Here is a 26,697-nt window from a genome sequence, read left to right as displayed (position 1 = left end):
TTTCATCCTCAGACTTCTTCAGTTCCGTCTGAATTCTGCCATGCACTTACTTAATAACATATATCACAATAGCATACAGCTTACATACGACGTTAGAGGTAGCATATAGTTTACAAGCAGCTTACAACATGTGTCCAATATAGGATTACCAGCGTTTTTTGTTGTGTTGTTCACCTTGCAAAATTGTTCTGGGACCATTCTTTATACTTTATCGATATTTGTGTTCTATATATATTTTCTGATGGACTTCTTTATATTTGTGGCCAAACATTATACACATATGGCATTCTAATTTTGGTCACCTATGTTTTTGTTTTGATTAAGGTTCAGTCTTTAACATAATGGTGCTTTATTTTGATTGAATTTATTTTTATGGCATTAGCCAGAACAAATCAATGGATATGATCTTGGGGTTGACGCCTGTGAATCCACTCCACTAGCAGAAGTGGAGAGTCTTTTCTTGTCACAGAATATTCAGAAGAGGGAAGACTCCTTGGGCCGGAAGACAACTCCTCTGCTAGCCAAACAGATCTGCAAGAGCCAACCTATGTTTTCCAGTATGCTGTACCCAAAATCAAATCAGAATTTGTTGCAGCCACCTAAGAAAGTGGTGGCTGAAGTACTGTGCATTCACAGCCATTCATAATTTTAAATATTTTTAATGACCAAAAAAAAAACCTGTTTTGAGAACTGGAAATTTACCAGGATAGTAAAAACCGCAAAACAAGCGTTTGTACCTTATTTTTGTCTTGCGTATCGATCTCTCCTGGTGCCATGTATTTTAGCAACAAGGCTAAGCACTTTGGACTCTTGTGCCGGGTAGTTAAATGCAAAGGCGTGATTTCTTCCAAATCCTTCTTCAACCAATTTGCTCTACGACCAAGTAGAAGTTTCATAAAGCGATAATTTCCCTGGATAATTTAACAGAGGGGCAGAAGGTGGTTACTTTAAACTACATAAGTGTTATTAGTTATTTGTTTCACAACAGCCATTACAAGCAATAGCTGTGTTATGGGGGGAGTACTTCCGGGGGGGGAGGCTTCCCGTGCCTGTTCTAGACCTTTGGATCTGCTTCTGTAATTTGAAATGAAATCCATAAACTACATGGCATTTGCAAATTTTTTGCTCACACAAGTAGCCACAAAAAGAAGTTTCATATAGGTATTAGCAATCAGATTTTTCTTGATATGCTATTTGTTTAGCATACAACAATATTAATTTGAAAATACATATTAATAATGAAAATAGAAGTTGAGGAGCTGTGATTACTTTCTTTCTGAATACTGTTTCAATTATAGCCCCCACTGTGATTCATCATATTAAATATCAGTGACAACTTGGCAGTTCTTCCCCAATGGGTAATATTAAGAAAACCAAGTTGCACCTTGTAGATTAGCTGTGTTCTTTTAATTTACAGAGCATATATTACCTATTTTACCAGATGCTAGTGAAACTGTTAGTTGCAAGTTGCAAGAAATAAACTTTCACCCATCTTCCAAGGTTTTGTCATGCAAAAGTGCAGGGAAGACTGATAAACAATTGGTACTTTTCATTATGTAACAGCCCCCTTATGAGAATGCAGCCTGGTACATGGCGCCACCTCTCATGAGGGTTGCCAAGGCTGGGGGGGGGGGAAGAACACAGTTTCGTACCCTCCGACCTCCCAGTGCTCCCCCCAGGCCCTCCCAGGGCCCCCAAAGGTCCATAGTCGATGGGGTACTACCACCACCACCAAGACTTGAGTTTGACTAGAGGGGAGCTGCCTTGGACTTCTTCCCTCCTGCTTGAAATAACGAAAGGCCCCTGGATCCCCTGGATCCCTCCAAACTGGTCGTGCCAAGTGTCAGGTTCTTCACTGAACACAAGATCCAGTCAGGCTCCTGACATAAGTTCAGGCCGAGTCCTGGCCACAAGTCAAGTCCTTGGTTCCCAGGACTGGAAGCTCCCAGGGCTGGAAGCGCCTGTGTATCTCCTGTGTATGTGCCGGCTCTCACAGCTGCATGTTTAGTCTGCATTCATGGGAACTGCTTATCTTGCTGTTGCCTAGCAATTTTATCTTATTCTCCTTTCCTAGTGTTTTTAAGCAAGTAACCTGTATTGGGCCTCCATTGCTAACCTTACCTGCCTGCGTGCAGTCAGTTCTTTTATTTTGCCTTTTAGTTCCTAATAAAGTATTACCGCTTTGCCTTTTAGTTCCTAATAAAGTATTAGGAACTACTACTTGGCATTAGGTTAGCAATCCCTTCTTTCGGGCTGAGGTGCCGTGTTCTCCCCAACACCGTGGGTGAAGCTCCAGACACCAAAGTGCCCGACACCACGACACCGGTTGCTCCTGATCGAGAGCCAGCAAATCCTCCAGAGGAGGAACCTAAATTGCCAGAGATACCGGAGGAGCAGCCTAAGTTGCCAGTGGAGCCGGGGGACCCCAGGTTCCCATTGGAAAAACCAAAACCTTGGGGCACGGACGGAGGAGTATCCGGACTTCCAGACGTTCGTTCGCAGCTGTGGCTGGAGTCTCCTCGACCGAGGATACCTCCACACGTTAATACCCGGCGGCGGTGGGGAGCGGGCTCCGTCTTGCTGGAGGAAGACTGGGATCTTACTGTCGACTCTCAGATGGGGGCGACAGGGGTTCTGAGGAGCCGCCACTGTGGGGCACGGGACTGCGCTAGATGCAGAGGTGGTAAGAGAGAGATGAGGAATTTCAACTCCAGACGCAGAGGTGGCGAGAGCGGGACGAGGATTACCAATGCCTCCAGCACCAAAACCATGAACTGGTCAAACAGGTAGCTACACTGCGGGGCTTACTGGAAGGGCTATGGCAAGAGGTGGACGAACTGCATTGAGCACGCCCTGCTTCACCCGTGGTAGGACAGGTCCCACTGCCTCTGCTCGTACCCCAACAGCCTCAGCCGCCGCGGGTGCCTGTACCTCCGGTGCTACCGACACTGCCACCGCCGCCACCACCACCCCAACCCCAGCCGCCTGCTTTCCGGAGAGAGTTGTGGGCGTCCTTTGACGGCTCCAGAGATAAGCTCCCTTATTTTTTGATCCAAGTGGATGGTTTTATGAGGGAGCAGGGAGCAGCCTTTCAGTCGGAAGAGAGCCAGGTGCGGTATGTGGCTTCGCTGTTGGAAGAGGAAGCGGCAGGCTGGATGGTCCAGCAGTATGATCTATGGTTCTGTGCACTGCGGACCCTTGATGACTTCATGTTCACACTCAGATGGTGTTTTGAGGATCCACACCAAAGCGAGCGGGCCAAGATGGCGCTGCTGCAGCTTCGCCAGGGACCTAAGTCGGTGATGCAGTTTGCAAGTGAGTTCCAACTGTTAGCCAGTAAAGTTGTGGACTGGAGCAAAGCTTCACATGTGCAGTATTTTTGTGAAGGCTTGAATTCGGAGATACTGCACTGGGCTTTCATGCAAGGGGACCCCCCTGATCTCGAGGGGTGGATTCAGCTAGCGGTGGAAGTTGAAAACCGCCAGCAGTTGCTGAACCTGTCTAAACAACGTAAAGCGCGAGAATCGGGGCTGCGGATGGAGCGGGCAATCCCCAAAGGGAGTTACCGGCCGACTGGGAGGATGCCCGCCCCGGTGGCGGAGACAGTGCGATGCTTTCAGAATAGCACGTGCCTTTCTTAGGTGGCTGCAACAAATTCTGATTTGATTTTGGGTACAGCACGTGCCTCAGACAGGTGGAAATGATTGTTGGAAGAGCGCGACTCCCGGGGGGAAATGAGGAACCACCGCTCTCAACCTCAAGTCAGCCGGCCAGGAAGGGCCAAGTACTACTCAGCTCGACCCAACAGGGTCTCGGATTACAAATGTGCTGGTCCCGTCCCAAGACAGTTCATCTACCTCGGAGGGGGAGGAGAATTGGGACCTGCAGCCAAAAAACATCCAGGGTCTGCTGTAAGCAGAGCTCCACAGCAGACCTCTGCCAAGGAAGAGCGAGGAGCTCCAGTGATGGTGAGCGAAATGGGAGAGACTATGTTTCTAGGTGTTGTTTTACAAAATCCCAAAGGGGGGCCTCAGGTTTCCGTTGTGGCTCTGATAGACTCAGGGTGCAGACGAACTTTAATGGATGAGGCCACTTTTAAGTCATTAGGGGTGACGGCAGTTGACTTACCCCAAGCCACCCACTTCACTCGGATGGCAGCGAACTTAAGAACGGTCCCGTTAACAAGCGCATGCGCAAGGTAGCACTGGGAGTCGGGGCCCACTGGGAGCAGATCCATTTTACCATAGTACCCGGAATACAGTACCCAGTAGTACTTGAGGTAAACTGGCTGCAAGGGCACGGCCCCATCATAGACTGGGTGTACAGGAGGATAGCCTTCACTCAACCGTAGTGTGACCGTCACTGGAGAGAGGTGGCCGTCTAGGGGTGCACTGCAATGGCCTCATTGGATCGGGACCTTATTCCCCCCCCAACTGCCTAAAGAGTACCGACAGTTCACAAATGTGTTTGATGAACAGGACTGTGATGTGTTACCTCCCCACCGAAAGACAGACTGTGCCATTGAGCTGGTGGGGGAGGGTAAACTGCCAAAGGGGAAAATATATCCCATGAGCCCAAACGAGAAGGCAGTACTATGGGAATTTTTGGACAAAAACTTAGCCCGCGGATTTGTACGACCTTCTTTGGCGCCTTGCTCGGCTCCCTCCTTTTTAGTGCGCAAAAAGACAGGTGATCTTCAGTTGTGCATTGACTTTTGTAGGTTAAATGCAGTCACCCAGACTAACACCTACCCCCTTCCATTAATTCCAGATCTGCTCAGCCAGTTAAAGGTCACATCTTTACTAAATTGGACCTGGTTGAGGCTTATTATCGAGTTCGTATTCGAAAAGGCGACAATTGGAAAACGGTCTTTTCTAGTTGCTTCGGAATGTTTGAATATCTGGTCATTCCCTTCGGACATTCGGGGGCCCCCAGTGTCTTCATGCAAATGATTAATGAGGTTCTACATGACCTACTTTTTAAAGGAGTAATTGTTTATTTGGATGACATTTTGATTTATTCAAAAATGTATGAAGAACATGTGGAGTTGGTCAAAGAGGTGCTGAGATGACTCCGGGACAATCAATTGTTTGCTAAGTTGTCAAAGAGTGAGTTTCACCAGGATAAATTGAGTTTTTTGGGGTACGTGATTTCACACAATGGACTTGCCATGGATTCGGAGAGGGTACGGGCAGTGCTTGAGTGGGAGCTGCCTACCACCCGCAAACAATTGCAACAGTTTTTAGGGTTCGCAAATTTTTACAGGGGTTTTCTCAATGCTCAGGTTGCATTGCCTATTACAGATTTGCTAAAAACTAAGGGGAAGGGAAGTTCTGCCAATCAACCCTCGTCTCGGTTGGATTGGTCACTGGAGTGTCAGTGGGTTTTTGACACACTAAAAAGACTCTTCACTTCGAAGCCTGTTCTCAAACTGAGAAACCCTTCGTCGTTCAGGTAGATTCCTACGATGTAGCCATGGGAGGGGCTCTGCTACAGGTGGGGGAAGCGGGGCACCTCCAACCATGTGCATATTTTTCCAAAAGGTTTTCACAGTCGGAACTGAACTGGCCCATTTGGGAAAAGGAGGCTGCCGCAATAAAATGCACTCTCACGGTGTGGAGGCATTTCCTGGAGGGGGCCGACGTTCTGTTCGAAGTGTGGACGGACCATAAAAACCTGGAGGCTCTGAAAGGGACTCACAAACTCACTACTAAACAAGTGTGCTGGGCCAAATTCTTTTCTACGTTTCGTTTTGTCTTAAAACATGTACCTGGTGAGCAGAACCACCTGGCAGATGCACTCTCCCGCCTCCCCCAGTATCAGAGTAAAGTGGACCCCCCCAGGGACTCGCTTTTTACTCCGGAGCAGCAGGGGGCTTTGCCTGGACTGGAGGTGCTCACCCGTTCACAGGTGGGGAAAGCAGGACCCTTTGAGGGGCTGCCGGACTCTTTCAGAACCGCATTAACTCAGGCCTGTCAGGCGGAAGAAGCCACGAACAGTCTGCCTGGCAAAATGGTTCAAAGGGACGGGTTCTGGTTTTGGAAAAACAAACTGTACGTCCCCGCATCTCTCTGGAGGGAGGTGATGGATCGGGGCCATGGTTCGAACGTCGCGGGACATTTTGGGTTTGTCAAGACCTTGCACCTGTTGTGCCGGCACTTTTGGTGGCCGGGAATGAGTTAAGACTTGGATTCTTTTATTTGCCGCTGTCCCACTTGTGCTTCAGCCAAACGAGTGATGGGGAAACCTCCCGGACTTTTGAAACCTCTAGAGACACCTTCGGCTCCTTGGGAGGTTATAGCCATGGATTTTATCACCAACCTCCCTCCCAACCCGGGGAAAACTGTACTGCGGGTGGTAACGGACCTTTTTTCTAAGCAAGTACATTTAGTCCCTTGCACGGGGCTTCCTGTGGCTCAGAAGCTGGCTCGTATGTTTGTGTCACATGTCTTTAAATATCACTCCTTCCCAAGCAAGGTGGTCTCGGACCATGGCCCACAATTTGTGGCAAAGTTTTGGAGGACTTTCCTTAAGTTGGTGGGGGTAGAACAAGGTTTGTCCAGTGCTTATCACCCCCAGACTGACGGTCAGACCGAGCGAGTTAACTCTGTATTAGAATGTTACTTACGTTGCTATGTAAACTACCATCAAGATAATTGGGTGGACCTTCTACCTTTTGCTGAGTATGCTTATAATAACTCCGCCCACCAGTCCACTGGGTTTAGTCCTTTCCAGGTGGTGTATGGTAAAGAGTTCGGTCTCTTGGGAAATGTGGAACTCTCGGAAGGGGGGGGCCGACACCGAGGTGGGCGAGTGGATAAATGTAGTGCAAAACACCTGGCCATGGTTGCAAAAGAATCTAGAAAAAGCCGAAAGCTGGTACAAGGCTCAACATCGTTCTCTGGGGTGGGACATCAAGGTGGAGGACAAGGTCTACCTGTCCACAAAGAACCTTCATTCTCCTTGCCCGTGTAAAAAGCTCGGTGAAAAGTATGTGGGACCCTTTCCGGTTTCTCGGCTTATAAATGACGTCACGGTGGAGCTCGATCTCCCTATAGTCACCCAGTGTTTCATATCAGTTTGTTAAAAAAAATATGTATTCACCCAGTGTTTCATATCAGTTTGTTAAAAAAATATGTAGCTGCCCCCGAGTGGCACCCCGAACCTGCCCCAGGTTCCCCGGTTTTGGTCCAGGGTGAGGAATATTTTGAGATTTCCAAGATTTTGGACTCTCGGGTGCGTAAGAAGACCCTACACTACCTAGTGCGTTGGAAACATCTAGGCTCCAGTCATGATGAGTGGGTGGCGGAACACCACGTTGCTGCCCCTCGCCTGGTCCGCCAATTTCATGAAACATATCCTGAGAAGCCTCGCCCATCACTAGGGGAGGTAGAGGGGGCCTTAAGGGGGGCAGAATGTCAGGTTCTTCACTGAACACAAGATCCAGTCAGGCTCTTGACATAGGTTCAGGCCGAGTCCTGGCCACAAGTCAAGTCCTTGATTCCCAGGACTGGAAGCTCCCAGGGCTGGAAGTGCCTATGTATCTCCTGTGTATCTCCTGTGTTTGTGCCGGCTCTCACAGCTGCATGTTTAGTCTGCATTCATGGGAACTGCTTATCTCGCTGTTGCCTAGCAATTTTATCTTATTCTCCTTTCCTAGTGTTTTTAAGCAAGTAACCTGTATTGGGCCTCCATTGCTAACCTTACCTGCCTGCGTGCAGTCAGTTCTTTTATTTTGCCTTTTAGTTCCTAATAAAGTATTACTGCTTCAGATCTACCTGTCTGGATGAGTTTGCTTGAGGGATACTAGGGGAGACGCCTGAGACTGACACCAGGTAGCGTACAGCTGGGCAGCCTCAGGCAAGAAGGAACCCACTCCCTGAGCCCCTCTTTCCTAAGACTAGTCACCAAGCAGACTGGGCAAACTGGACTTTCCTGAGGAGAGAGCTCAGCAATGGGGGTCAGTTTGAAAAGGAACATTCCACAGGTGACTAAGCGTGTTGGTTTAGGAGTTCAATCCCCAGATTACTCAATTACAAGGGCACAGTCAGAGCATCAGGTAATCCTAATGCCCCTATCTCACACTCCCCTAATGTAGCAAGGCCACCCTGGCTGGTCTTCTCTTCCACCTTCCTCTCCCCCCCTGCCCCCACCACAGACTGATACCTGGATCATCAACTGTCTAAGGCTCCAGAAAAAGCAGAACCAACACAAGTGACCATATGGGCCCTGACCCTGAAGGCTGTCATTCTCATAGTGAATGGTGTACCCATGACTAGGGCTGTCGATTCGGTTCGTCCCGAACCGAAAAACAGCCAAATTTCCCCCGATTCGGTGGCTTTTAGTTCGGGACGAACCGAACTCAAAAATGGCGGGAAACCGGGGGAGCCGAATTCAGCGAGTTTGGGAGTTCACGAATAAATCCGGCAAATTCGGGGCCGTCAGTAAGCAGAATAACCATCAGTAAGCAGCATTCTCCTCCCTCGGCCAATCGGTGGCCAAGCTGGGTCTTCTTCTGGCCAATCAGTCAGGATTGAGTACTGGAGGAATCAGCTGCTGCGCGGCCGGGCCAGGGAGAGTGAGAGAAATCCTCGTGTGTGTGTGGGGGTGCTTGTGCACATTCGCTCCTTTCCGTGGCTGCAGGGGGTGCATTTTTGGGGGGTACAGACCCCAAACTTTCAGTGGAGCTTCAGACAAGCCTTCTTAAGAGACCCCCGAAGTTTTGTAAACATTGGGTCAGGGGGTCCCGAGATATGGGCTCCCCCCTTTTCTCTTTCTGTGGCTGCAGGGGGCGCATTTTGGGGGGTACAGACCCCAAACGTTCAGCGGAGCTTTAGACGAGCCTTCTGAAGAGACCCCCCAAGTTTTGTAGACTTTGGGTCAGGGGGTCCCAAGATATGGGACCCTTTTCCCTCCCCCTTTTTCCATTTCCGTGGCTGCAGGGGGTGCTTTTTTTGGGGTGCAGCCCCCAAACCTTCAGGATATCTTCAGACAAGCCTTCTTAAGAGACCCCCCAAGTTTTGTAAAGATGGATTCAGTGGGGGCAGAAATATCGGCTCCCCCCTTTTCTCTTTCCGTGGCTGCAGGGGGTGCATTTTTGGGGGTACAGACCCCAAACTTTCAGCGGAGCTTCAGACAAGCCTTCTTAAGAGACCCCCAAGTTTTGTAAACATTGGGTCAGGGGACCCCGAGATATGGGCTTTCCCCTTTCCCCTATTGGGATGAATGGATCACCCAATCCTGTATGCATCTACAGAGCAAAACGTCCCGTGCTTAAATGGAATCGTCTTGGATTACCCAGTCCTCCTCCCAGCCCCTCTTGATGGAACAGAAGACAGCCACAGTAAGACCCCTTTGGGGGCTTTAATCTATACTTTTTCACCTGTGTGTGTGTGTGTGTGTGGGGAAGCAGAGTCTGTGTGTGTGTGGGGAGGGAACAGTTTCTGTGGGTGGGTGGGGAGCCAAAGGGGGCTTTCGCTCGTTCTGCCTGGGGTGTGTGTGCCCTCTCGAGTCTCTCTCTCCCTGGTTTGAGGCGGGGCTTCAGTTGTATGTCCTCAGGTTTTCCCTCATTCATACGACGGTTAGGTCTATTTTGATGCTTGCTAAAACTGGTTTTCAAATGGTGACTTAAAGAATGCATTTGCCTGGTCCCGAGTCCCATGCAAAAGGGGAAATTCCACCCCCTCCTGCTCATTATGCATAGCTAGCTGCCTCTGTCCCTTTCCATGGTTTGCAAACTCCCAGGTGTCAGGTGTTGCTTTGCATGTTTGCAAAGGTGTTGCTTTGCAGTTGTGTTGCTTTGCAAACTTCTTAGCACCTGCCCCGCCCTTTGCATGTTTGCAAAGGTGTTGTTTTGCAGTTGTGTTGCTTTGCAGTCGTGTTGCTTTGCAAACTTCTTTGCACCTGCCCCGCCCTTGCTCTCATCAGCTGTTTGTCGGGGCTGGGAGCTTTGTGAGGGTGGCAAGCTCTGCTCAGAGATGCACATTAAGGGTGGGGGGACCCCTTTCGAGGCCCATATCTCAGCCCCCCCTGACCCAATCTTTACAAAACTTGGGGGGTCTTGCAAGAAGGGTCCTTTGAAGCTCCGCTGAAAGTTTGGGACCTCTACCCCAAAAATGCCCCCCCAGAGCCGCGGAAAGGCGCGGTTGTGTTTTTAATGGCTTTATTCGGCCGAATTTTTTTCCCGAACTTTGAATTCCCGCCGAATTGCACGGACCCGAAGTGGGGGAGTTCGGACTTCGGCATATCCCGAATCTAAACGGGCCGAATTCAGCCGAATCCGAACTATACCGAATTTTTTTTAATTCAACAGCCCTACCCATGACAGACTGTTGCTATTTCTAAGCATATGAAGAGAATCAGGAAATCAAGCATTGAGTCTAGAACATTATCTGAATGCAACGAATAGGACTTTGTAATTCCAAAAAACAAAAACCACACACCTTTGACCTATATTTGGTTAAATGAGAAAATGCCAAAATATTATGGTAGAGCAATGGCGCCATCTTCTGAATCTCAAATTAAGATTATCTTGAAATCCATGAAGATAATTCACAGTGGGTAGCCGTGTTAGTCTGTTTGAAATCCATGTTGATTTTCCTTAGATTTTCTGATGCTCTACTGTTTCCATGCACAGGCTCCAGGAAATCATACATGGTGGTTCCTACTCCTTGGAAGCAAAGTTCTTAGGTATGCAGTTTACAACATAATGGTAAAAATCAGCAGTAAACACATTTCAATTTTTCTTGACCGAAGTTGAAACAGAACAGATTCACTGTATGTGTAAAGGACACTTCACAGTATTCTAAAGTTTCATAGTAACAGTGCTCAGAAGCAAGAGGTATCTCCTGTGTTTTGTCCCAGAGGAAGGGGTCATCTGCATAGGAATCTCCACCTGTCTTTGGCATTTTAATGTCTAGTAAGAAATACAGATGTTGCATTGATAGGACAGTTATTTTGAAGGCCTCCTCACCCACAGAACATTTATACATCGCTTTCTATGATGCACATTGCTTAAGGGTTCAAGTTGGGGCATATAGGTGTACTGAGAAAACAAAATTTGTGACAGACACATCCTCTAGTTTTCACACCAGTTTACCCCTCAGCTTCAGATGGCTACATCAGAGCATGGGCAACCAGTGACAATTAGCAGCGCTTCTTCAAAGGCTTTTTAATGCTTGGCTATTAGAAGCAAAAAAGGTGGGGGCCCAGGAGAGGGAAAGACCATCCTCGCCCTCCGCTGGCTTACCGGGCCACCAACTTGCCAGCTCACCCTCCCCTGCCCACCAGCCAGTCTCCCTTGCCAGTATCTTTGGCTCACACAGCCGTGGGGAGGGGGGACGGCAGGTGCCACTCTTTCTCCACTCACTCACCTGTCTGCCTGCCTATCCTCCTCCCCCACCCTCCTGAGGCCAGGCTGATGGCAGTGCATTTTCTGTGATGCTCCTTCAGATGGGGAAGATTTAACCCGTCTCCTTTTATATTTTTCTGCAAACCTGAAGTGTGTAGGAAAATGTCCTTTCTCTCTACATGGCCCCGATCTGCACACTGAAATACCCACAGAAGGGGCCATGTTTCACCATTGATGCTATCTTAGAAAGTAACAATGACAGTCTTGATTTTAGCAAATCTTCTTTGTCTGAGCCTTATGGCTTATAAAAACAACAAAATTTCTTTTCACTATAAAAATTTGGAACATTTTAACATTGTGGTATTATTGTCAAAGACTCACCACAAAAAAGAGCATCTCTAAAAGTTTGTTTTCCTGCCCATGTAAAAAGATGTTCACAATATTGCTTAGACTCACACGAAGTGTAAATATTCACTTTTAAATTGTATTTCCACTTTTTCAAACGTATTATAATAATTATTTAATTATTAATGCCAAATAACATTTAACAATCAGTAAGTTAATCCTCCAGTGCTTAGCGTGGTTGTTTGAAAGATCAGTTGAAATCAGTGGGAATACTTCCAACACACGATTTGAAGATTGAGGTTTATATGTAACTTTGAAGAGAAGCACAGATTCCTTTTCAAGCAGCAACACTGAGAACTCTCTAGCTGAAAGTCTTTTCCCAAAGGGTGAATCTTGGCTTGAGCAATAAGATTCTTCCAGTTGCTCTCTTAGGAAAATATCCCATTACATCTCCTCAGTGCATCATTCTCCCCAAAGGGAGTATTGAAAAACCCACTCCAAGTACGTTACTGTTATTCCCCCTCCCACGTTTAGCTCACTGTTTTTCTACGTTTATATTATCTTCTTGCTCGTCATACTTGTCCTCAACAACAGAAAAAAATACAATCTAATTTGGAAGCACAGAAACCCTTTGGACAGATGAGATGCAAACGTTTTGATTTTTTTTGTTTCAATAAATTGTACTAGGAGGCCAGGAATAGCTTTTAATTGATTTCTGACTATAGATAATAAATTTGCATCTACCAAACTAATCTTTTGTGTTTGGCTTAGTTTTAGTAGTGACATCAGAAAGGAGCTTTTCCCTTTAAAAATATTTTAAATTAATGACAGAATAAATAATTTCATCTTTAATTCAGAAAAATGCTTCATTCTGGGAATATTTATTCAGTTTATTCAAATTCCTGTAAGTAGATTTGATTTCAAAGTAAGCTATTATGCCGTTCAAGATAAATTGTTCAGGAGACTGAATATATGATTAACAGACCATCCTTCTATAAGCTAATTACCCACAGATGGTCTCTCATACTTTAACATGTGGTATAGTACTTTTGGGTAATGTGCCCCAATTCAAATAGTTTCCCCTCAAGGTTAGGGCACTCCCCCAGGAAGCAGCATATATTTTGCAAATATTTTTTACCATCTTTGATTATTGCTTTGTTGGAATAACATCCCTGCACTAAGGCCTCCCACGATAATGCTACCTGTGAGGAACAACACCAGTAACTGCTGACTTTCCCGCTGCTGAGTCTTTCAACTAGGCTATAGGCTATTAAAATACTAGAAAGATATCCAATTAATGGACAGAAGGGTGTATGTTACAACAGCCCCCCCCCTTCCATTGCCTCTGCTGTGCTGGATCTCAGATTTTGAAACCGAGGTGATGAGCAGACATGATGGTTTACTTTTCTTAAAAGTCTAAATCTACAGGGCAGGAAAGTCCTTGGCCATGCCCAAGGCACTTCTTTTGGATTCTGGCCACCATTTTGACTATCCCTCGCTTCTGAAAAAGCAGAATCTGAGTCCAGAAACACCTTAAAGACCAACAAAATTTTCCAGGGTATAAGCTTTCATTAGTCAAAGTTCATCAGATACCGAATGAAAAACTGTCACTACAGAAACCACTTGCCCATGTGGGCAAACCAGGCTTCCTAGCTCAGCGTGGGTTAGCGTAGCTGCTGCAGTCCTGCTCTAGAAGGACAGCCGAACCTGCCAATCAGTAGGGTTGCCAACCTCCAGGGACTAGATGGGGATCTCCTGCTATTACAACTGATCTCCAGCTGATAGAGATCAGTTCACCTGGAGAAAATGGCCACTTTGGCAACTGGACTCTATGGAATTGAAGTGCCTCCCCAAACCCCACCCTCCTCAGGCTCCACCCCAAAACCTCCTGCCAGTAGCGAAGAGGGACCTGGCAATCCAACCAACCAGGTTGGCGGGGGAGGGGCTGTTGATCTGCCAATTGGCCACATCTCAGCTCTATGGCCATCTGCTGGGCTGGTTGCAAGGGTTACAGGAGGTGGACCCAGAAGCAAATGAGAGAGAAAGAGAGAGAGAGAGGGAGAGAGATTGAACAGTGGTGTGGTAAGAGTAGGCCTTGGATGCAGAAGCCCTCTCTCCTTCTCACAAAGGTCTCACAGAGTATTCAGGCAGGATGTGTGGCACCATGCCACACTGTGTGCATGCCCTTACCCAACACAGGGAATAAGAAAGTAGTAACAGCAAGCTTAACACAATAGTAAAGGTAAACATAAAGGTAGTCCCCCTGTGTAAGCACGAGGTCATTACTGTCCCATGGGGGGATGTCACACAATGAGCTGAGTTTGTATTGTGAGTTTGTATGGAGCCTCGTGCCCCTTTCTGGATGCACACCTTAACATGGTGAGAGGGTTTGTGTGTGTCAGGGAAGCTGAGAGCAATACTGTAAGGGGTCTAGACTCTATCAAGAGACTAAACTCCTAGCAGAGTCACTCAAGACAGAATGGTCATAGCTGAGACACCAGACGAAGATGCATCCACCCCCTTAAGGGATCAATGGCCACATCCGCAGAAGAGAACAGGCAGTTCCAATGGGGATGGGGGCAGAGGAATCCCTGAAGGTTAGCTACTGGGCCGCAGCAGTAGTGGAAGGTGACACTGGCGGAGGATCTTTCGTAAACAACGGCAGTGCCACTACTGCTAACCCTGGTTAGTACTGCGCAGAAGAAGGCACTGGTAAACCACTTCTGACCAACCTTTACCTTGAAAACCCTATGATGAGACAATCCAAATTGAAAAAAGACATAGTGCTGGAAGATGGGACCCCCAGGTCGGATGGCACTCAATCTGCTACTGGGGTAGAGCAGAGGACAAGTACGAGTAGTGCTGTTCTTAATGATGCAATTGGACTAAAGCCGAAAGGACGTTCAGTGGTTGACATGAATAGATGCAAAAGGAAAGTCCGAAGCTGTTCGACGCATATAATAGGAACATGGAATGTGAGAAGCATGAATCAGGGTAAGCTTGAAATTGTTTAACAAGAAATTGAACATATGGACATTTCAGTCCTGGGAGTAAGTGAATTAAAGTGGACTGGATTAGGACATTTTCAAACAGAAAATTACAAAGTGTTTTATTCAGGGAATGACAAGAAGAGAAGAAACGGAGTTGCTTTAATAGTGAGGCAAGATGTAGCAAAGGCAGTCAGGAGCTATAATGCAAAGTCTGACCGAATAATATCAATCAGACTTCAGGGAAAGCCTATCAACATAAGCATCATTCAAGTTTATGCCCCAACTACAGATGCTGATGAGGAAGAAATTGAAAGTTTTTATGCCAGTGTTCAGGAAGAAATTTATTACACACCTAAACAAGATATGCTGATAATCATAGGTGACTGGAACGCAAAAGTAGAAAACAAAGCGGAATCAAATGTTGTTGGCAGATTTGGGCTAGGAGCATGGAATGAAGCAGGAGAACACCTCGTAGAATTCTGTGAAGACAACAATCTGTTCATTGCAAATAAATGTTTCAGGCAACCAAATAGACGATTGTAAACATGGACATCACCAGACGGCCAGTATAGAAATCAAATAGATTATATAATTGGAAGCAGAAGATGGAGCAGCTCTATTCTCTCGGCCAAAACAAGACCAGCAGCCAACTGCGGTACAGATCATGAATTGTTAATATCGAAAATCAAGATAAGGCTTAAGAAAAATACCAAACATTCATAGCGCCAAAATACAATCTAAGCAATATTCCGGAAGAGTTTAAAGACCATGTAAGGAACAGATTTGCATTACTGAGTTCAAGTGAATGTAAACCTGAAGAACTATGGGTGGAAACTAGAGATATTATCAAGGAAGAATATTATCAAGGAAGACTATTCCTGTAGCCAAAAAGAAAGAAAAACCTCGATGGATGTCTGAGGAAACTCTTAAAATTGCCAGAGATAGACAAGAAGCAAAAGTAGACGGTGATAGAAATAGAATCAAAAGTCTAAGTGCAACGTTCCAGCGACTCGCACGTAGAGACAAAGAGACCTATTATAATAACCAGTGTAAAGAAATTGAAGAGAACAACAAAAAAGGAAGAACAAGGGTTCTGTTCCACAAGATCCAAGAAATCAAAGGGAAATTTAAAGCACTGTTAGGCATGCTGAAAGATCAGCATGGAAATACATTAACTGAACAGGACAAAATAAAGAAAAGGTGGGTGTGAGCTCTAGTCCCGTGATAATCCCATAAACAGACTCAGCAGGCAGGGAATCCTATGAAAGCTGATTTATTAGGAAAGGTCAACTGGTAACAGAAGCCAAGAATCAAGAGGATACTAGTGAGGATCAATTGTATAGTGCATGGCATAAATAGATAATCAAAAAACAGATAGCCCAGGGTGCCATGGTAACCCCCCTCCCAAGATTGGCTTCCAGAGGTTCCCACGAAGGGAGTCAAAACACTTAGGAAAAGGAATAACACATTGGCCTTGGCTGGCATCTGGCTCACCCACAACATACCATTCTCAGGTTATGCCTGATATTCTGCCCCCCCAAAGGCCCCCTTCACCCCCCAGAACCAGGTTTCTGTGGATAGGTGGCGTGGAATTCTTGAACCAGCCAGGGGGCGGAGACATCGTTACCACACACCCATTCATTTTGAGCAGGACTGAAATGTTTCCAACGAACCAAGTATTGAAGGGTACCACGGTGGATACGGGAGTCCAGGATTTTAGATACTTCGAAATGCTTCTTCCCCCCCCCACCATTTCAGGCACCTCAGGAGGTGGCTCGGGGTGCCACTGAGGGGAGGCAACGTGTCGTTTCAGGAGACTAATGTGGAACACCGGGTGAACTCTCCGCAGGGATTTGGGCAGGGAGAGTTCCACTGTCACTGCATTGATAATCCTGGAAATGGGAAAGGGCCCCACATATTTGGCACTGAACTTTCCGCACGGGCGGGTGGATCATAGGTTCTTGGTGGATAGATATACCAGATCTCCCACCTTGCAATCGGTGTTTGTCAGCCTGAGCCTTGTATTTACGTTTGGCTCGTTCCAGATTTTTAATCAGCCATGGCCAGGTCGTTTGAATTGTATGAGACCATTTGGCTACATCAGCATCACCCTCCTCCCCTGAAACATTAATATAGCCAATGGGACCAAACTCCTTACCATACACAACTTGAAAAGGGCTGAGCCCTATAGACTGGTGCACAGCATTATTGTAAGCATATTCGGCAAAAGGTAGTAGGTCCACCCAATCATCCTGATGGTAATTGACATAACAGCGTAAATAACATCCTAAGACAGCATTTACCCGCTTGGTTTGACCATCCGTTTGGGGATGGAAAGCACTCGATAGTCCCTGCTCTACCCCCACCAATTTCAAAAAGGCTTTCCAAAACTTAGCCACATAGGTACCCCCGCGGTCGCTCAGCACCTTGCGAGGGAACGAATGATATTTGAAAACATGTGACACAAAGAGGCGGGCCAACCGTGGGGCGGAGGGAATACCTGTGCAAGGTATGAGATGGACTTGTTTTGAAAATAGATCTGTGACCACCCAAAGTACAGTCTTTCCCCTGCTGAGGGGGAGATCAGTCATGAAATCCATTGCAATTACTTCCCAAGGACCTGCGGGGGTTTCTAAAGGCTGCAATAGTCCGGGCGGCTTTCCTTTGGAACTCTTAGCGGAAGCACAAATTGGACAACTGCGGATGAAAGAGTTGACGTCCGAATGCATGCCCGACCACCAAAACTGTCTACGCAATAAATGTAATGTTTTGATAAATCCGAAATGCCCCGCGGTTTTAGCTTCATGGACCAGACCCAACATCTCCCTGCGTAAGCCTTTTGGTACATACAGTTTAGCATCCTTGTACCAAAACTCCCCATGCTTGGTTAACTGAGGCGGGAGGGTCTGAGAAGAAAGTTCTGTTTGATAGTTTTGTAGAAGGGCTTCCCTGAAGGATTCCGATAACCCCTCCACTCCCTGCACCTCGGGAGCAGCGCCTGTAGATTTCTCGGGCGCAGGTGGAGGGGGCGGAGCAGGCAGCTCAACCAGGAGCTGCTCAGCAGGCTTCCCAGGTGCTGATGGAGGGAGCAGAGCAGGTGGCTCGGCCAAACTCTGCACTTCCTCCCCCGCGGAAGGTGGTTGCTGTAGGGCTTGGGTTTGAGAATGGGTTTGTACTGCCAGGGTTGGTAGCATCCCCCGTTGAGCTGGGGTGAAAAGGGATTCAGTGGGCTGATTGAGTTTACTTGGATATTGGGGAAGCCTAGATAGAGCATCCGCCAGTAGGTTTTGCTTTCCAGGAACATGTTTCAGCACAAAACGGAACTTGGAAAAAAATCCACCCACCGCACCTGTTTCATGGAGAGCTTGCGAACTCCTGTTAGAGCTTCCAAGTTCTTGTGATCACTCCAGACCTCAAAGGGGACTTTAGATCCTTCTAGATACTGTCTCCATAGTGTCAAAGTATGTTTAACTGCTGCCGCCTCCTTTTCCCATATCGGCCAATTGAGTTGAGACTGGGCAAACTTCTTAGAGAAGTATGCGCAAGGGTGCAGCAGTCCGTCCTCCCCCCTCTGTAGAAGTGCACCCCCCATTGCTACTTCAGAAGCATCTACTTGGACTATGAAGGGCTGTTCGCAGTCAGGGTGTCACAACACTGGTTCAGAAGTGAACAGTTGTTTAAGATTGTCAAAAGCAGTTTGACATTGGGGGGTCCAATCCACTCGGGCAGAAAGGCAGGGCAGCTGCACTTTCCTTCCCCTTCGTTTTGAGAAGGTCAGTGATGGTAGTGCAACTTGTGCGAAGTTGGGGAGGAACGCTCGGTAAAAATTTGTGAAGCCGAGAAATCTTTGCACCTGTTTTTGAGTTGTGGGTGGCTCCCAGTCAATCACTGCCTTCACCTTCTCTGGGTCCATAGTTAACCCATGATGCGAGATAATGTAGCCTAGGAAAGTCAATTGCTTTAGGTGAAATTCCCACTTAGACACCTTAGAGTTGATTGTCTCTGAGATGCTGTAACACTTCTTTAACCAGAGCAATGTGCTCTTTGTAGGTTTTAGAGTAAATTAAAATGTCGTCTAGATAAACCACCACCCCCTTAAATAGTAAATCGTGTAGAACTTTATTAATTAATTGCATTAAGACCCCCGGAGCCCCTTTCAAGCCAAAGGGCATCACCAGGTATTCAAACATCCCAAAGCAACTTGAAAAGGCTGTCAAGGGCTCATCTCCTTCCCGAATCCTAACGCGGTAGTAGGCTTTAACTAAGTCCAACTTGGTAAAAATGCGCCCCTCTTTCAGTTGCCCCAAAAGATCGGAGATAAGGGGAATAGGGTAAGCGTTTGCTTGAGTCACTGCATTGAGTTTTCGAAAATCAATGCACAATTGTAAATCGCCCGTTTTCTTACGCACAAAAAAGGCTGGTGCCAAGTACGGTGCTGTGGAGGGGCGGATGAAACCACGAACCAAATTCTTGTCCAGGAACTCACTTCATTGATTAGAGTGCAAGCACACCCCGAGTCTACTAAGGCTTTCACCTGTACCTGGGTGCCCACTCTATACTTTTGCAAAACCACATCCAAATATACAGTCTTATCTACATCTCTCACCATTAATGGAGCCTTGGGTCGTGTAGGAGGATCTGCAGTGGTCTGCGGTGTTGCTCCGTCTACCACAGACCATGTCCGTTTTTTGGCTGCTTGAGGGGCGCTACGAGATTCAATGCAGGGGAATCCCACTGTCAGCCTTCCTCAGATGAAGCAGAGCTGTCCCCGCCCGGGAGAGTTGTAATTGTAATCCTGGACCCCGATGGGTCCACCGGCGGAGGATCCTTGGAGGCCTCCTCGATGTACATTAAAGGCGCTTGGGGCGCCTTCCGCCTGGGAGCGACGCTACGATCGGCTGCAGAACTCCTCCTCCGAGTATTTCCCCTCCCCCGGGGAGTCCCCTCTGCTCGGGGGTGTTGGGTTGGCCGCTCTGGGCGCGACGGGCAGGCTGCAGCAAAATGACCCATGGCACCACAAACGAGGCAGGCTCCCTTCTGGAAGCGCGTCACCCGATGCTGCGAGGTTTCGCTTGCCTCCGTGGTGCAACAACCAGAGGTTTGGTAGGGAGCTTGGCCCCTTCCTTAGCCCGGCGTCAGGCAAGGGACACGAACTAGCGGCAGCTCTCCACTTCCTCCGCCAGCAGAATCCACTTCTCTAGGGTGGCTGGATGTATGCCCAATTCAGGATTTCAGGGTGTAAGGCCTCCCGGAAGTAATGTATATGGGTGGCCTCGCTCCAGTCCACAATTTTACTAGCGAGTCTCTGGAACTCATCAGCAAATTCCCTGACTGAGGAGGACCCCTGACGAAGTTGTAGAATGGCGGTTTTGGCCTTCTCACCTCGAAATGGGTCATCAAAACGCCTTCTTAACGCTTGCATGAACTCATTGAAGGAGCAAATGGATCGGGCCCTGGTATCGAATTGTAAAATCATCCACTCAGTGGCCCTTCCTGTCAATAGAGACGAGACAAACCTCACCCGACTGTCTTCCGTAGGGAAAGTGTGCCCTTGTTCTCTCATGTAACTATCCACTTGATGCAGGAAGCAAGGTAGCGCTTCCGCAGACCCATCAAAAGTCACTCGCAGACGGGGCTGCTGCCATGGCACTGCGGGCACCGCTGGCAGGATTGGGACCACTGGCTGGATTGGGGCGGCCGACTAAAACGGTGCCGCTGGTTGGAGCGGGACCGCAGGTTGAGCCAGCTGGAGAGGGACCGCCGGCTGAACTGGGGCGGCTGGTTGGAGCGGTGCTGCCGGTTGAGCCGGCCCCCCTCTAGGAGGTGCCACCGGACCCGGTTGAGGTAGTCCTGGGGTCGGCACGGTTACAGTTCGGGCCTGGTGCAAACATCCATACTCCCACACCAGAACGTCCATTTGGTCTTGCATCAGGGCCATCCGCTCCAATAGTTCCCGATTCTGGTACTTTAACGCTTGTATTTCCTCTTCGGGGGGGGCCAGTACGGCGGGGGTGACTAACGCCGAGGTTAGTATTCCATTCGTCTGAGTCCCCTTTATCCGAATCGCCCTCCTCCATGTAGTTCCATATGTCGGGCACAAAGGTGAAATGAGAGGTTGCTCCGGCAAGCCGTCGTCTGTGGGCCTCCCTCCGTAATGGATAGATATCCGGAGAGGATGAGGGGAACTATGGGAGAGAGGGCCAGTCCACACCCACACTGCCTTTCGGGCGCGCTCTGGCCGCTGCTGCCGCCCGTTCCAGGGAGGCCCTTGCCTGGGCCGCAGCCGTCTCCGCCAACTGTTGCTCTGTTGCTCATTGCCGGGTGGCAAGAGCTTGTGCCGCCTGCACGTTGGCCATCCGGGCTGCCACGGCGGCTGCCACAAGCGGCTCAGCCGCTCGCTGTAGCAACAACTTCAGTTCACGATAGTCAGTGAGCAACGGCCGGGCTTGCTGGGCGAGATCCACGGAGGAAGGGCCGTACTCCGGTTCCAGAATTTGCCGGAGATCCTCCTCTGTCGGCGTCTTTGGCGGCAGATCCATGAGGCATAGAAGCGTCCTGGCGGCGGCATTTTGAGTGTCCAGGCTGGACTGGTCAAGATCCGGGATGTGTTCCCCCTGGCCTTCCGCCATGGGAGAAGGATGGGTGGGCTCCTGGGTCGGAGTGGCCGTGTCCTTCCACACCGTCTGAGACACACCGAAGTCGGCCCCCAGTTGAGTCAGGAGGGCAGAGTCCTCTTGCGCCAAGCGCGCCTCCTCCAGTAAAAAGTCAAGCCACCAAAGTTTGTCCCGGGCACGGAGATCAGCCACCCACAAGTCCCACGGGGCCGCCGCTTCCAGCCACTGCCACTGGTCCACCACTAGCCCAACAAGCCAGTGGAACTCTGCGTGAGTCTGGCGCGCTTCCTCAAGGATTGCGCGCAGAAGATCCTCGGGGAGCACGTCCTGAGCTCCAACCCGAGCAAGTACAGATCCTGGCGAACCCTCCAGGGCTCCAGCCAAGGAAAAGGATATGAGACTAGTATCCTAATGTGAACTCTAGTCCCGTGATAATCCTATAAACAGGCTCAGCAGGCAGGGAATCCTATGAAAGTTGATTTATTAGGAAAGGTCAACTGGTAACAGAAGCCAAGAATCAAGAGGATACCAGTGAGGATCAATTGTACAGTGCATGGCATAAATAGATAATCAAAAAACAGATAGCCCAGGATACCATGGTAACCCCCCTCCCAAGAGCGGCTTCCAGAGGTTCCCACGAAGGGAGTCAAAACACTTAGGAAAAGGAATAACATACTGGCCTTGGCTGGCATCTGGCTCACCCACAACATACCATTCTCAGGCTATGCCTGACAGTGGGAACAATACACTGAAGAACTATACAGAAGAGATGAAAGGATAAAAGATTCTTTCCAAGAAGAATCTTTTGAAGAAGAACCTACAGTTTTGGAAAGTGAAGTGAAAGCTGCATTGAGAGCAATCGGGAGAAACAAATCACCATGAGCAGATGGGATATCAATAGAGCTATTCCAAGCCACAGAAACGGAGTCCATCAAAATCTTGACAAGAATATGCCAACAGATATGGAAAACAAAACAATGGCCCACAGACGGGAAACGATCCATTTACATTCCAATTCCCAAGAAAGGAGACATCAAAGATTGCAGCAACTATCGGACCATCACATTAATTTCTCCTGCAAGTAAAGTGATGATCAAAATCCTACAGCAAAGGCTGTTACCATATATGGAACGTGAAATGCCTGATGTTCAAGCTGGTTTCAGAAAAGGAAGAGGCACTAGAGATCATATTGCAAATCTACGCTGGTTACTGGAGCATACGAGAGAATTTCAGAAGAAAATCAGCTTGTGTTTCATAGATTACAGCAAAGCTTTTGACTGTGTGGATCATGAAAAGCTATGATTGGTTTTAAAGGAAATGGGTGTGCCACTACATCTGATCGTTTTGATGCGCATTTTGTACTCTGGACAAGAGGCCACAGAACAGAATATGGCAAAACGGAATGGTTTCCAATTGGCAAAGGTGTCAGACAAGGATGTATTTTATCTCCCTATCTCTTCAATCTATATGCAGAACATATAATTAGGAAAGCTGGATTAGATTTAGATGAAGGTGGAGTGAAAATTGGAGGGAGGAACATTAATAATTTGAGATATGCTGATGACACTACATTATTGGCAGAAAATAGTGAAGATTTGAAATGACTATTGCTGAAAGTTAAAAGAGAAAGTGCCAAAGAAGTACTACAGCTGAACATCAAGAAAACAAAAGTAATGACTACAGGAGAATTACACAGCTTTAAGGCTGACAATGAGGAAATTGAAATTGTTCAAGACTTGCTATTCCTTGGTTCCACCATCAACCAAAAGGGAGACTGCAGCCAAGAAATCAGAAGGAGATTGAGACTGGGAAGGGCAGCCATGAAGGAGCTAGAAAAGATTTTGAAGTGTAAGGATGTGTCACTGGCCACCAAGACTAGATTAATTCATGCCATTGTATTCCCTATTACTATGTATGGGTATGAAAGCTGGACAGTGAAGAAAGCTGATAGGAAGAAAATAGATTCCTTTGAAATGTGGTGTTGGAGGAGTGTTACGGATTCCGTGGACTGCCAAAAAAAAACAAATCAGTGGGTTCTAAATCAAATCAAGCCTGAACTGACCCTAGAAGCTAAAATGACTAAACTGAGGCTATCGTATTTTGGTCACGTCATGAGACGACAAGAGTCACTGGAAAAGACAGTCATGCTAGGAAAAGTTGAGGGCAGCAGGAAAAGAGGAAGACCCAACAAGAGATGGATTGAGTCAATAAAGGAAGCCACAACCTTCAATTTGCAAGATCTGAGCAAGGCTGTCAAGGACATTTTGGAGGACTTTCATTCATAGGGTCGCCATGAGTCGGAAGCGACTTGACGGCACTTAACACACACACACATGGAGCCTTGTGAGGTTAACACCTTAGACACAAACAGTAAAGCTAATAAGGCTGACAGAATGAAGAATCTTCAGAACAAAATCAGTATCACATGCCATTTTTAATTGTAACTATACCAGCATTTAGATAACTAGCAGAACAGTAAAACCGCCCTTAAAAAGGCTCAAATTTCCTGCCACCTTTCTTTCAACATTTGATGACGATAATGCAACTCCTCTACAGTGCAGTGTGCTGCTTAGGAAATGTAAATATTTCAGTACAGATAATCCCTTTCAGCAACACCATTAATCTTGACACTGGACCTAAATCTTAACAAAAGTACCCGTTTGGCAACGTCACCTTTACCACCCTAGATTCCAAAGAAAACTCTCAGTGCACAAAAGAGAACTCAGCTGAATAGCTACTTTATTTACCAGTTTCCAAGTCGAAAATGCCCATCCATCTGGCAAAGCATCTTAGGCACAGTGTCAGCCAAGAACATCTCTGCGACTTGAAACCAGTTCTGGTGATCAACTGTGGTTTCATTGAAAGCAAGGCGGCATCTTTAGCTGCCCCATGGTTGAGCTGTTACAATATTTCTCCTCCAAATGCCCACGGCAACCTTGGCTTTGTTCACTTGGTTTCCATAGGAATAAACTAAGCTATCAAGCAAAGTATAGTGAAAGGGTACAAGTACCAACATGAGGGAAGAGAGGCCATTTCTCAGTGTAATTTTAAAAAGGAAGATGGACCTCTGACTTCTGAGCTCACTGATCACAATTGGTGTAAGCTTTCTTTTCTTTGCCCTTTCTCTGTTTAAGAGCCTCTGCCCAACTTGTCTCAAAACCTGGCTACATCCATTTCAGTCTGCTACTAGGAAAATGCAATAAATATTTTGGCTTCCAAGTTATCTTTGGCTCTGTTACCAGCTCATTTTTCTCCACTGCTTTTAGAGCAATTCAGGCAGAATCATCTCAAAACAACTAATCTTTCACGTATCTAAAATAGAAAACATAACTATACACATATGAATACAAGTGCTCTTACTGAATTCAAATGCATGTTTATTTCAAATGATATTTGGGAGATTTGTCCCATAATGCTTAAAAAAAAAACCTTCCAAAATTAAAATTATCCTAGGGCAAAACACAATCTACAATAGAGTGCTTGCCATTTGTGTGCACATGTGGATGGGTTTCCAGGATCTAACTAGAGGCCACAATCCAGCCAAGCTAAACCACCACATTCACCTTGGGTTTCCCACTGTGAACAGTGGAAAGTAAGATTCCTATTGCTCCACAGACCATTTGAAGTGGGGAGTCTCTTGAGAGATGTGGTTCCCAGGCTTCACTGAAACAGCCCACCATGTGATGTTTTCCTGCTCAGATGACTGGCCTTAAAACGTGCGTCTTGACTGCTCAGCTGAAGGAATGAAAAGGGGAAAGCCAGCCTACAAGATAGCGCTCGCTAGAGCCACACACACAAGGACATGCCCCCCCCAATATTCAAAGTCACAGAAAACTTCCCCCTACGTCTGCACTGCCAGTGTCTTTCGACAACCCGGCAGTCGGTAGCGGTCAGTCCAGATCCGTGGAATGAAAGCAGGCCATGTGGGCTAATCCTGGCACACCAGGAGCCTCCACAGTTCCTATATAGCCTGACATGGCCCTGGAGGCAAAGGATGTCCAGGGAGGAGTCAGCCAGAAAGGTGATAGCTTTTAAGATTCCATTCACTCCCACTAAGGCTTTTTTTTTTTTTTTTAATCAGGAGGGATAAACTGAGAAATGAGAGCGGCCCTAGAAATGAGAGCAGAGGTTGCTGATGCACTGACAGCAAGAACAGAGAACTCCTGCCGTTTCTAGCTGCAATTTCAGCTTTTCAATCTATTGTGTCCCAACAAGGCCTACACTGTCCTCTGAGAAGAAATCTGATGACTGTAGTGTGGCTGGAAGAAAGAAGAGGGGAATAAAACCCAACCTAAAAACAGAAGCTGGGTACCCAAGGTTGGGTGGAAAGAAAATATATATATCTATATCGGTGTATAAATACTGAAAATATAATTTATTAGAAGCGCTAAAGGTTAAAATTATTTAAAAGCATTAAAACAGCACAATGGCATTTCCTGAGGTTGATAACTGTAACCATATACCAAACGTGTTTCAGCCTATAGGGCCTTCATCAGTGGTTAATTAAAACCCTTGTTAAGACTGCACACATTTACAGAAATAAATTAATAAATACATATACAAACAGTTCAAACCCAACCAGGCATGTACATAGGTTGTCTGAAAAGATAGAGTAATAATGGGTTAGTTTCTATCTATTTAAAAGCCCATTATTTAAATCATGAAAGTGAAAAATACTTACAAAATCTATTCCCAATTACTCAAACATCTGGTCAGATAGGTTCTAGTTGTAATACTGTAAAACATAATTATACAGATTGGAATCCTCAGTTCATTATTAATCTAACTTGAATAATTACTTTGCTATGTATATTAAATATACCAATGTATAAACACATACCTGGTTAGTATATGTCTCTCATATACTATGTGTGCAGGTATCAGCCTAGTAAAGCAGTGTCAAACTGGTGATCCTATTCCACTCTAAATAGTGTTAAGAGGGTGAGGCAAGCTCTATGACTCAGCACATCTGTAACTGGGTGATGCAATCACCCTGTATCTCTATGAGAAGTCTAGTTACCGCAAGTTCTATGACTCAGCACATCTGTACTTGGGTGATGCAATCACCCTGTGTCTCTATGAGAAGTACAGTTACAACTGATCCTGTGCACTCAGACCAAAGGATTTTTCAAGTAATGTTGTAAAGTTTGAAAAAGTCCCTTAGAGACAAAGCCAGTCTATGTCTTCATTTAAGCCTTTTGGAGCCAAAGTATAAATCCAGAAAGTCTCTCTTTTCCTTAGAAACCTCTGCTGAAGATGAGACGTTGCTGACACTTTTTCAACAATCCAGAAGCGGAGGTCCTTTTCTGTGTGAGCGAAGGTCAGAAAGAGCTGCACTAATGGTGCTGTCAACTTCCTTGTTCTGATGCAGCTCCTGTGCTCGCATATGCGCATCTTG

General features: G+C 47.0%; 1 protein-coding gene across 1 annotated transcript in view; it reads right to left on the bottom strand.

Moving 5' to 3' along the window:
• INVS (inversin) overlaps positions 1-26,697 on the bottom strand; it is a 156,825-nt gene that overhangs the window by 82,003 nt on the left and 48,125 nt on the right. The window contains 1 exon segment of the mRNA XM_056857869.1: positions 738-911. Within this exon segment, the coding sequence (XP_056713847.1) occupies positions 738-911 (174 nt within the window).

The sequence above is a fragment of the Euleptes europaea genome, chromosome 11 (assembly GCF_029931775.1).
Source record: "Euleptes europaea isolate rEulEur1 chromosome 11, rEulEur1.hap1, whole genome shotgun sequence".
NCBI classification, from domain to species: domain Eukaryota; kingdom Metazoa; phylum Chordata; class Lepidosauria; order Squamata; family Sphaerodactylidae; genus Euleptes; species Euleptes europaea.
Note: the sequence above shows the minus strand (reverse complement) of the source record. Positions and strands in the feature narration are given on the sequence as shown.